Source organism: Malurus melanocephalus, unplaced genomic scaffold (genome assembly GCF_030028575.1).
Source record: "Malurus melanocephalus ecotype Western Australia unplaced genomic scaffold, MMel_1.1 scaffold_470, whole genome shotgun sequence".
Taxonomy (NCBI): Eukaryota; Metazoa; Chordata; class Aves; order Passeriformes; family Maluridae; genus Malurus; species Malurus melanocephalus.
In genome coordinates, this window is record NW_026623702.1 from 528,251 (window position 1) to 540,843 (window position 12,593).

Genomic DNA, 12,593 nt, shown 5'->3' on the forward strand with positions numbered 1-12,593 from the left:
CGGCTCGAGCCCGTGTCCCCGGTGTGCCGTGCCCCGTCCCCTCACGGCTCGAGCCCGTGTCCCCGGTGTGCCGTGCCCCGTCCCCTCACGGCTCGGGCCCGTGTCCCCGGTGTGCCGTGCCCCGTCCCCTCACGGCTCGGGCCGTGTCCCCGGTGTGCCGTGCCCCGTCCCCTCGTGGCCTCTGTTCCCTATGTTCTTGTCCTTGTGTCCTCATATCACTGGCTCCATGTCACTGTCACCCCCGTCCTAACCTCCCCGTGTCCCATTTTCYCCCGCTGCTGTCCCTCGTGTCCTTACACCACTGTTGCATGTGTCTCTGTGCCCCTGGCTCCCAAGGCCTCTTGCCGCTGTCCCCCASCTCCGATGCCAATGTGCACTGTGTCTCCATGCCCCTGGCCTCAGTGCCTGTGCTATCTGTGCCCTACCACGCCCCTACTCTGCCCTCTCTTCCATCCATGTCCCTTCATGTCCCTCCCTGTGTCCTCTGCCCCTCCATGTTCCCATGCCCTCCATGCTGTCATGCCCTCATGTCTGTCCATGTCCCACCATTCCCACCTGCACCGCCCAGTCCCAGCTCCTTGTGCCCACAGGACAGCTGCCCCACGGACATGTCCAGGTCTAGCCCAGAGTGGTCCCAGCCCCAGCTGGTGAGAACAGGGACCCAGTGAGCCCCACATGGCCCAGTCAGCCCCACATGGCCCAGTCAGCCCCACATAGCCCACTCAGCCCCACATGGCCCAGTCAGCCCCATATGGCCCAGTCAGCCCCACATAGCCCAGTCAGCCCCACATGGGGGCCCAGTCGGCCCCACACGGCTGCAGCCCCCAGTGCACGTCAGTCCCAGGCCAGGCTGTGAGGGGTACACCCATGGTGGGGCCGGGAGCCTGCTCAGGGGGACCACAGGGGGCACAGGCTGTGACTCTCCAGGGGCGTTGGGGACCAAAATGTTGGGCAGTAGTCCTTGGAGCTGGCACCCCACAGGATTCTCACCCCCTGGGGCACCTATCCTGGCTGGTTGTGATGTCCCCAGCAGAGGACAGGAGTGGCACCTCACAGAGTCTGGCAGCAGAGACGCTCTGTACAGCTGTACCCCTAAACCACCCCAAAAGCCCAGCACACCCTGGACAGCTCTGCTGCAACCCAAATTCTGGGGAAGTGCTGTGCCTCTCCTGGGAATGCTGGGCTGCCTGGGAAGARAACATGGGAATACACCCCCTGCCATGAGCCATTGCTGAATGGGGCTAAAACCAGCTTTGCCCGCTCTTGCCCTGCCAGCAGCATGGCCAGGCAGTGATGGTCTGGGCRCCACGTGCTGGAAAGTTCATGCTGAGGCAGTGGAGTGTGGCGAGGCCAAGGCTATTCCTGGCTCCCAGCTGGTGTTTGGCCGAAGCGGTCCCTTGGTTTTGGCGGGCTCTTASTTTTGGCGGGCTGTAATTTTAGCAAGGGCTATTCCCAAGCTGCGGGGCTGTGGTTGAAACAGCTGCTCGTGAGCACCGGCTCAGCTGGGGGGCTGTGATGTGCATCGGCACCCCCTGCCCACAGCCAGCATGGGRATCCCGCCAAAAGTGCCCAAAATATGGCAGGAGTGCTTGAACCTGGTGGTTTTCCCTGCAGTGGCCGGTGATGTGGGCACAGGGTGAGGAGCTGTCGGTGACGGTGTCACTGGCTGGGGTAGCATCCCAGAACCCTTACAGCTGGAAAAGCTGTCTAGGATCATCGAGTCTATCCTTCATCTAAAACTGCCAGGTCCAACCATGTCCCTAAACACGACAGGRTGCAGGGTCCAGTCCTGGGGTGCACCCCATGCTCCCCTCCACTCCCCCTCACACTGTCTGCACTGCCCACCCTGGCTGTGGAGGGAAAAAAAGGCAAATTTGGCTAAAAGTCCTCCCTAAGTGGGTGAGCCAAATGCTTCTGTTGCCTCGTGGGGCCCAGTGGGGAGCCCAGCAGCCACCCCTATCACACCCCTCTGCTACCACTGTCATCGCCTTGTTGTCGCCTCGCCTACCTAGAAATTTCTTAACGTTAAGATAAAACATCCCACCCAAGCAATCTTAGCAAAGTCTGCAATTCACTGACCACGTTTCTCCAGAGAGGGAGCACCAGCCCTGCCATCAAATCTTTCTCCACCAGCACACCTGCCTGGGGATCAGCAGCTGTTTACCCCAAATATAAGAGAAAACAAGGGTGTGCTGAGTCCCCAGACCAGGTTGAGAGTCTGCTGGGAATTAAATTTTACTACCACAACAAAATTGAAATAATAAACATTTTGAAGCAGCTGAAAGGTGTTTATTTTTGAGTCRGTTCAGCTTGTTTACAATCTGCTTACAAGCCTGGGCACTCATCTTTGGGGCTGTTTACTGGACTCTTCCTTGGCCTCTGGCGGGGTTTCATACACATCTAAATAACCCCCAGCAAGGGGGTACCTTCCTGCCAGCTGTGTGCCCTGGCGGTTGCTGTTTTGACACAGTTATGCAAATGATTTCTCTCRTCTTCACAAACGGACTTGAATGCTCAGGTTGTGTTTTCGACCACGCCAGCCTCAAACATTTATTTATTTCATTTAATTCTCTTTCTATTGTGGGACAATAAACCTTGTCTGTCTCCAGCTGGGTCTTTGACCCAGGGCTGGCCAGGGCTGCTTGATAGTATTTTGTTATTCATAACTTGTAATGATAAATGTTATAATTTATATCTTGCATTTTATTGATTTATAACCTTTATTTTATTAATTTATAACCTGTATTGTTTCCCAGACTTGGGGAAACTTGCTGCATATTTTGGGAGCCCGGAGGCTGCCCCTGTACCCTGCAGCAAATCAGACTGAGGGATGAGCCCAGGGAAGGGGCTGCCTTGGCAGCAGGCAGAGACTCATTAGTTTAATTCAGTAAATGAGAGTGAATTTGGGCTGACCTGGCATGAGGTAGCAGCAGGAGGCCTTGGGCTCGTCCCCCTGTGGTGGTGGCACAGGGAGACAAAGCCACAATGTGAGCAGGGTCAGGGTCCCAAAGTCCACAGGAACGGGGTCAGTGGTGCCCAGCCTGGGGCCGGGTGCACTTGGATCATTGGAGGGGTGTGTGTGTGTGTGTGCATGTCTGCACATACATGTGCAGTGTCTGTGCTGTACACATGTGTGTGTGCATGTGTACAGCAGCCGGGACACCCCACACCAGGGCAAGGGAGCACTCTGCCAGGCAAGACCCCACTGGGTCAGAGATGTTCCAGGGGCCAGGGGGGTGACCCTGGCCTTGGACACACACCCTGCCGTGGCACAGAGCCCCTCCAGTCTTGGCACCACCCCTGTGGGTCCCTGGTCCACCAACACCACCCATCCTGCCAATTTTGGGCAGCATCAGGTCACCCCAAGACCTTTCCCCATCTCAGGGGCTGATGTCCCCACAAGGTGATGACACCCCAGGGTGACAGCCTGGTGAGGCAGGGGCACAGAGCTGGCCACCATCTCAGGGCTGAGCCAACTCAGGCTCGGCTACGCGGCACTTGCTCGCCTTCACACGTCAGCACCCACTGGAGACAGTTTCGCTTCCTTTTTTGGGTTGCTCTTTCAAATTTCTGATTGGGGACTGTAGTGGGTGAGGACTAAATTTAGCCAGGGGATGCCCCACAGCCGCACAGCTGCATGGTGGGGCTGGCTGGGGGAAAACAAGGTGGGGGCAAGTGTTGTCGTGGCCCAATCTGGGCTCTGCAGAGCCTTTCCCCAAGTCCTTCAGAGAACATGGCTACGTGAGCGGGGGRAATATCAGGATAGGGTGCAGGAACCCCTTCCTCCAGGTGCTTGGGGGCTCAGGCACAGCAGGGACCATGGGTATCAGCCAGGCTTGGGATGGCTGTAGGACCAAAATGAGTGGACTTGTGCTATTCCTCCCATGCTGCCCCAGAGGGTCTGGCTCTGCCCCATKCCCCCCAGCCTGGGCTGGGGCTATTCTGGGTTCTGTTCTTGCTTTCGAGTTTCAGCCCTGCTGCCTCCAGGAACGCGGCTGTTTGTGYGGCTGCAGCTGCGGTGGGGGCAGGCAGGACCCGTCCCTCCCCTCCGGCTGTGCCACGTTGCCCATGGCTCTCCAGATGCTGTTTCATCAGCTCCAGGTGCACTCGCTCTGCTCCCGCCACGTCCCCACAGAGAGAGACCCCACCTCCACTGGGCATGAAACCTGGCCTGGCAAAATCACCCAGTGATGTACAATAGGAAACAGAAATTCAGGGCTGTTTTTTGGGGGACAAACTGAGCCAGAAGTGGTTCCCATGGAGGGGACTCAGGAAGGATTTGGGGACCAGAGCAGAGCTTGGCACTCAAGGTTTGTGGCAGTGGTTTGGGGTGAGGGTTGCAAGAGCTCCTGTGGTCCCACACTCCTTTGCCTTCATCCCTGCATCACTCACTCTGTTCTCAGATGTGGGACCCCTCCAAGCCCAAGGTGTTCAAAACACAGGTTTTATCAAATTCCCCCTGAAAGCCTTGCTAAGCCCTCACCTGGGAGCCTCAGCCTGGGAGAGCAGCTCTCACCAAGCCCCAACCCTCCATGGGATCCACTGCTTCTCTCTGCAGCTAATTAAAGCCTTCCTAAAGCATCTCATTTACTAAATTAGCTCCCCCTCATTTAAAATTACTGGCAAGCTGGGAAAAATGAGAAAATAAATGACTGTTAAAATTGCAGTGCAGGCACCCGCAGAGTGAGAGCAGGGGCTGCAGCTGGGGAGGGGAGGATGGTTTTGGTTCTGCTCAGCACATTTGCTCTCCAGACACCCCCAGTGAGGGAACAGGACCAGATTGCTCTTCCCAGGCACTGCTTCCCTCCCTGCTAGAGCAGGGAACAGGCCCAGCACCCCTCTGTGATTCCCAGCTGAGGCTCTCCAGCCCTGTTGAAGGCTTGYTAAGGGTGAAACTCTGGCTGGGAATTTGCCAAGTTGCAGGCAGCAGGGGAGGATGGGAGCCCTGGAGGGACTAGGGCCACTGATCTATAATTAATCAGTTTTTTTTCTTGAGAGTAGTTACTTATGGAAAAATTTAGCAAAATCTTTTAATGAATAATTAGTGAGGTTTCCTGCCTCCTGAGTCAGAAATGTGCCTGCGCTCTGCCCACACAGATCTAAGCTGAAGGAAGACCCTGGCTTGTGTCCCAAATTGAGCCCACAAAAAGCTGGGGCTGGTGTCCTGTGACCAASGAATGGGCTTTACTCAGGAAATGCCAAAAAGAATTTCAATCCCTCTGGAAAACGTTGCCCTTCTGCCCTCTCTCCTCCAATGGCTCCCCCACCCCCAAAAATGTGGCAATTCTCAGGGTAAAACCTGGTGGCACAGCTGGGATGGGGGGTCCTGTGTTAAATGTCATTCACTTCAGCCTCAACCACTGCTAAGGGTGTGATTAAACTGCTGCTGGAATTGATAAATATTGAGCTTTCCAGTGGAAGAGAAGTGAACATCCTTCCTGGCAGCAGGTCTCCCACACAGTGGGACAGATCCCTCCATCATCTGCTCTTCCTTCTTTTCTCTGAGCATCCAGCTGCTGACTCTTTCCTTGAGGCCAGCAGCAGCCCAGAGGTCTGGYATGTGCATGGGTTTGCTCTGTAGTGATGGGATTTGGGATTTCCTGGGAAAACCATGAGCTTGTCATTCCACACATGGAAAGAGACATTGTGATGGGCTCCTTCAGCCCAGTCCCCTGTGCAGGGTGGTGGGAATGGGGCTTTGCCCTATGCATGGGRCTGTTCCATGGCAAGGCCTCTTTAGCCCAGGTGAGGAGGGGGAGGATAAAGTGGGATTAACACCAATGAAGTTGTTTTGGAGCGTGATCAGATGGGGTCAGGGCTGGTTGCCAGCTCCCTAGAAAAACCAGGAAGGAAGGAGAACTGTGCTCTCATATCAATACAGGCAAGGACATGAGGAATTGACAACAGTCCTGCTGCAAAGGATTTGAGGGAATCAGAGAATAATGACCTGACAATGTGCACCTGCAGCCCAAAAAGCCAAATGTCCTGGGCTGCATCAAAAGCAGCAAGGGCAGTGGGTTGAGGGAGGGGATTCTCCCTCTGTACTCCACTCCAGTGAGGCTCCACCTGCTCTGCTGTGTCCAGCTCTGGAAYTCACAACATAAAAAGGACATGGACATGTTTGGGTTGGTCTAGAGGAGGCCACAAAGACCTCAGAGTACTGGGGCACCTGTGCTTTGAGGAAAAGTTGGCAGAGTTGGGGCTGTTCAGCCTGGAGAGGAGAATGCTCTGGCAAGGCCTTACAGCAGCCTTTCAGTACTTGAGGGGACCTTATATGAAAGATGAAGATGGACTTTTYAGGAGGCACAGATTAAATAGGACAAGAGATGATGTTTCTTTAGTTTTTTAACTAAAGAAGGGTTGATTTAGGCTAGATAAAATTCAGAATTTTTTTACTGTGAGAGTGGTCAGGTGCTGACACAGGTAGCTGAGGGAAGCTRTGGATGTCCCATCCCTGGAAACATGCTGCTTCCTCCAATGTGCGGTGCTGTATCTCTATATTCACCTCTATTTCTATCTCTATCTCCATTCAAAACCCAGGATGACTCCCCCATTAAAATCTTTCTGATGAAGAAATGGTCAAAGATCATTTTTCTTGTCCKTAGCCCCAAGAAATTTGGTTGAAATTGAGATTTTTGGCCAAATTATTTTTAGAATTACAGACAAAGACAGACAAACGACACTTCTGGTGGCATTTTCAACACAATAATCTCAATTTTTTACACATTTTTACCTGAAAAAAGGGCTTTTTAAATACCCCAAAAATCTTCTGTCTAAGATTCCGCGGATGTGCTGTTTTAACAGGAAGTTGGGCTGCTCATGGTCAGTCGAGGACAGGCTGTCCTTTCACAACACGCATACCCCTGGCTGTGGGACCCCACAAAGAGCCCCTGCCCCTCTCCAGGGGTGACAGACTTAGTCCTTTGGACTAAAAGTTGAGGACTTAGACTTTAGACTGACAGATTTCTTTGCCAAAGACAAAAATCACCTCATTTAGAGGCCTGTATGGAAACATTCTGACAGGTCTGTTTGAATACCCTTTTCATTTCAGGAGTCTTGAGCTGGATGAATTTTAAAGGTCCATTCCAACCCAACCCCTTCTACGGTTCTGTGATTCTGTGTCCCACGAAGGCATTTSCAGGGACATGTGGCAACCCAAAACCTGGTGGGGCAACTGGCACAGCCTGGGGAGGAGGATGTGTTAGGGGCATCCACCTTTCCYAAGAGACTGGTGAGGGACATCTCCCCCACACAGTGTGCCTTAATGCTCCCATCCCCTGTCCCTGCGTGGCTCCTGGCTGCTCTGATTTGGTGAAACAGCAGAGCACTGGTGCTTTCAGCATAGCCATGGCTGTCAGCCCTTCCATGGGCTGTGCTGCAGGGAAACTGCCCCAGGGCTGTGCTGGGGATGGGGACAGGGCATGTGACATGCAGAAACCCACATTGCTGTGGCACGGAGTGTGATGGACAGACTGGTGCATGCACTTGACTGGCAGCTACACCATCACCCCATTCCAGGAGGCACAGGGATGGCTGTGAAATGGGGACTGAGCCAGCAAAGGGACATGGCTGGCGGTGCCTCCACCACAGCCCACATGTGCCTGCAAGGCCCATGGCACCCAGAGGCCAGTGAGCAAGGGATGAGGATGTGTTCAAGGAGTGCCTGGGGGCTTAGTGCAGGCTGTGCCTGAGGCTGCTCATTCYCTGGTCTTGGCAGTCCCTGGGGCTTTCATGGCAGTACCCAGGTTGAGCACAGGCTCCACAAAGTCCCTGCAATATGACTGTGTGTGTACCCATGCATGTGTTCCCGTCCCACCCTCCACATGGTGCTGTGGGTACYGGGCGCACTGGAATGACACAGAGACAGGAATGCAGAGCCAGCGCTAGTTCAGTGTCGGTGTTTATTTGTGTGACACTCAGAGTGGGGGACAGTAGCAGGGAACAGGGGCATGTGAGGAAAGACATCTGCAGCGGGAAGGAGCCGCTGTTCCCAGAAGTAAGGAGAAGGAAGGGAGCCAGCAAAGGGCTGGCAGGGTGGTGTTAAGCGCACTCGGATCTGCTCACGGTCTTCTCCACATTTCCGGCCTCGTGCCTGACCTTGCACGAGACAGAATTGTAACTCTGCCACTGGCTGGCCTCCAGCGACAGGTAGCTGCTGGCCATGTACTTGTTGTTGCTCTGCATCTGGGGCGGGCTGGTCACCACACCRCTGCTGATCGTGCTGCCATCAGCCACCCATTGCACCTCCACAGAGCCCGGGTAGAAGTCCTCCATCAGGCACACCAGCGTGCCTTTGTTCGTCGTCGTTAACTCCTCGGASGACGGGGCGAAGAGGTGGACGGTGGGAGAGGCCTTGGGCTGGCCTGAGAGGGAAGAGAGAGGTGTGGGGTCAGAGAGGGCCCTGTCCCCTACCACAGCCCCTGCCTGCCCTGCTGGCACTGCCCAGAAACTCCCCACTCTTCCCACATCCAAGGACTTATCACTCATAACTCTAATGTATTTAAATTTGTTATACATGTATATATATACATGCACACACATATATTACATATATATAATATATATAAACTATATATAATACATATGTAATATATATAATAATATATTATATATACTATATATAYACTATATATAATTTATATATATATATAAAATATGTGCATATGTGTGTGTAAGACACACACATACATACATCCCATATATATGTRTATATATGTTTTATATACATTATATGTACATATATGTGCATAMACATATGTTAGATATATGCAGCTAACATACATTAGATATATAAAGTGTRCAATATACATACTTATGTAGTACATATCACATGAAGATATGTATAATTCTATAAAATGTATTTCACATGAATATTTATGCGTTTTTATATCTCATATATTAAAATACATATAATATATATATTATATAATATTTTATATATATATTTTTATATAGATGTAACTAAATCTCAATTTATTTGCCGTACAAGCATTTTTTTTCCTTTTACAAGCCAAATTTTTTTAATAAATCAGAATTTTACAGACAAACCAGAAAACAGGACTGTTTTCTGCCCAGTCCTGTTTTCAGACATTTTCTCACTCCTGTCTGAAAACCTACCACTAAAAATCACCCAACAGAAGACAAAAAAAAGAATCCGGTCTTTCTGAGGTGGTTCTTCTGCCTCCTCCAATGTGCGGTGTCTCTATCTCTATMTTCACCTCTATTTCTAWCTCTATCTCCATTCAAAACCCAGGATGACTCCACCATTAAAATCTTTCTGATAAAGAAATGGTCAAAGATCATTTTTCTTGTCCTTAGCCCCAAGAAATTTGGTTGAAATTGAGATTTTTGGCCAAATTATTTTTAAAATTACAGACAAAGACAGACAAACAACACTTCTTCTGGTGGCATTTTCAACACAATAATCTCAATTTTTGACACATCTTACCTGAACAAAGGGCTTTTWAAATACCCCAAAAATCTTCTGTCTAAGATTYYGGGGATGTGCTGTTTTAACAGGAAGTCAGGCTGCTCATGGTCGAGGACAGGCTGTCCTTTCACAACACCCACACCCCCGGCTGTGGGACCCCACAAAGAGCCCCTGCCCCTCTCCAGGGGTGACAGACTTAGTCCTTTGGACTAAGAGTTGAGGACTTAGACTTTAGACTGACAGATTTCTTTGCCAAWGACAAAAATCACCTCTTTTAGAGAYCTAAACCTGATTTTACTTCCYCCTGAGACCTCAGACACATTTCCTGGACAAATTTTAAGACTTTTTGACCGAGAAATTACCCCCCAATCCTCGGTGGCGYGCACAGAGTCGTCAGAGTCCGCAGGGACGAGACAGAGCCCATGACGCTGGGCTTAGTGCCTGACCCCAAACGGGWGGCAAGACCCCAGCCCGGCGCCAAGTCCGAGAAAAAAAACCCCAAATCATCAAAAATCGACCAAATGTCAAAATTCCGCGGTGGGGAAGGAAAGACCGAGGGGAAGGTGGCGACTCACCGAGGACCGTCAATTTCGTCCCGCTCCCGAAAACACCACCCTGTGACACATGGCCATACAAAAACCTCCTGCCTCATGGCAGAGCAGTCCTGGTCCCCATGGACATGGCAGAATGGAGAAGATTGCCTAGAGATATTCCAGCAGGATGAAGGTGATGGTATGGAGATGCCATGATGGACGCAGCAGGCTGAAGGTGTGGACACATCTGTACCTCAGGGATTTTTATCCTGGCTGGGCTCTTTCAATGCAGCTCCCACCAACAGCAAAGTAACCAGTAGCTGAAGGTCTTTGCAGACAACTTATTTTAATTAATAGTCACCCTAAAAATATGAAAAGGCAAGAGGTAGAGATGCCTAAATAGAGCTCAGGGAAGGGGTGAGCCATAATGGGTTTCAGCTAAAATCGATTAACTTCAAATTCCACTGGAAAGTCTTGGCTGCTGCTTTGAAAAGTGTTTTCCCAGTGCGGTGCCAATCCCACAGACTGGCAGATTCAGTGCTCAGCTTGGACCCCTGAGTGCCAACAGCACCAACGTAAATTGAACTCACTGATATTCAAATGATGTGGTTTGTGCAAGTGCTTCTTAGAAAGAGGCAGACTCAGTGAAATTCCTGAATCCCCGGAACTACATAAATAATTCACTATAAAACAGGTGACCCTTTGAAGATTTTGTGGTTTGAGGCACTTTCGCTTTCAGAGGTTTTCTTTGCCTCAGGCTTTGGTGCAAAGCCTGAAACTAGCTAAAAAAAGAAAAAAAAAAATCACTGAAATTGTCTATGCAAAGCATTTAGCTGAAGCCAGTGTCCTCTGGCTTCAATCAGATTGTGGATGATCATTTTCTTAGCATTTCTCAGTCTTCGATGGGGTTTCAGTTTCATTTTGTAGGACAAAACAGGGGGAGATTGTTCAGCTCTTCAATCCTGCTCTTCTCCTTGGAGAGAGGTGTGGAGGAGGACAGGCTGTGCTGGATGCAGCAGGGTGTTACTGAAGTAGCTCTTGGCATTGCCTCCAGAGCAGGTGATCTTGACAGTTTCTCCCAGGTTGGCTGAAACCTCAAACTGCTGACTCGGTGATGCTGCCAGGACCAGGGAATGTGGAGGGGCTGGGGGAGAACAGGGGGGTCAGTCAGTGTCCCAGGACAGCCCTCTGTGACCTACAGGATGGGGATCCTATGCCAAAAGATCCTGGTGGAACAGAGGAACTCCAAGAGAGCCCAAGGCCTGAGCCCAAGGCCGGGACACCACGAGGAGGCCTGGCAGAGCAAGAGGAGGTGGCCAGCAGCAGCACGAGGTGGTGGGGCTGGTGACAAAGCAATGCCAGGCACGGCACAGCCCCAGAGTCACCTCCTGCTCAGCATGGGACAAGCAGGAGRSCATTCACAGTCACTGGCAATGCAGAGGGGATGTGAAGCTGCCTCAAGCCCACAGCCCTGCTCAGCCCTGAGAGGACAGGGAAGCGCCATTTTAACTCCTCTGTTTCCAGAGGGATGAGGCCCCTGCAGTGATGGTCTGGAGGCTCCTGGTACAGCCAGGCTTGGAGCTGGGTGGGGAGGCATCAACAGCACCCTTGGAACCAGCCAGAGAGATCAGGAGCAGCTTGGTTCCGGAGCACAGGGCAGGGACAGGGCTGCTGGCACATCATGCCAGCATTTCTTTATTGAGGGTGTTGGGAAACACTTGACAGGCTTCCTGGAGAGCTAGATGATATCCCAGGCCTGCCAGTGTTATAGGGGCACTTGGACAATGGCTTAAGCTTTGGTCAATCCTGAAGTGGCCACACAATTAAACTGTGTGATCATTGAAGTCCGCTTCCATCTGAAACAGTCTATTCTTTTCCATCATATCTACACTCATCCACAAATGACAACAGTTGTAAGGGCTGGAGCTGTGACACTGGGAACAGCCACGTTCACCACAGGGCAGAAAAGAGCAGCATCGTGCCAGGGGCCTGCCCCATAACCAAATAGGGACARCAGAGACTCCCAACTGTCCCCTGTCTTGTCGGGAGGGCTTTGTGTCACTTCCCCATTGCTCCATTTCACTATGGTAACATTATTGCTGCCACTTTGGTAGTTACCACATTAGCAGACAGCCTTGACCTCGGCTTGGACCCCAGTGGTGGTTACTGTGCTCATAGAGCCAGACTGGGATCCGGGGAATCACAAAGGGTGACTGGTAATCCCAAGGCATTCTGGTAGATCACAGTGCCAGGGGCACAGCCAGGAAACTTAGGTTAGTACCAGTTAGCTGCAGTCACCCCTGGAGCAGATGACTTTGATGGCTTGTCTCATGGTATCTGACACTGAGTACAGCTGACGGAGCACTGCCTGGAACAGGGAACCTGGAGAGGGAGAGGAGGGAGAAAAGAAGACAAGGGTCACCCAGGGACTTGGAACATGGCCCTCTCTGGTCAGGAGAACAGTGAAAGGGCAAATCTGCCTGCAGACACATGCAATGGTCACCCTGGGCCATGACAGCAATGCTGAGAGATCATAACTTCCTCAAATGACAGGATGGTCACAGTCCTGGGGCTCCAAGGGATAGCTAAGGTGGGAGGTTTTTGTATCACTTCCCCATTGCTCTGTGTCA

General features: G+C 51.7%; 1 gene segment (V, D, J or C); it reads right to left on the reverse strand.

The window, feature by feature from the left end:
* Positions 1-7,887: 7,887 nt before the first annotated feature.
* On the reverse strand, positions 7,888-12,151 carry LOC130582184 (immunoglobulin lambda constant 6-like; the record flags this gene model as incomplete). The annotated part of the segment is given in 3 exon segments: positions 7,888-8,363; positions 10,006-10,045; positions 12,056-12,151. Coding segments are annotated over 3 exon segments (459 nt in total), but the record flags the coding sequence as incomplete, so codon positions are not given.
* Between the last annotated feature and the right edge of the window lie 442 nt (positions 12,152-12,593).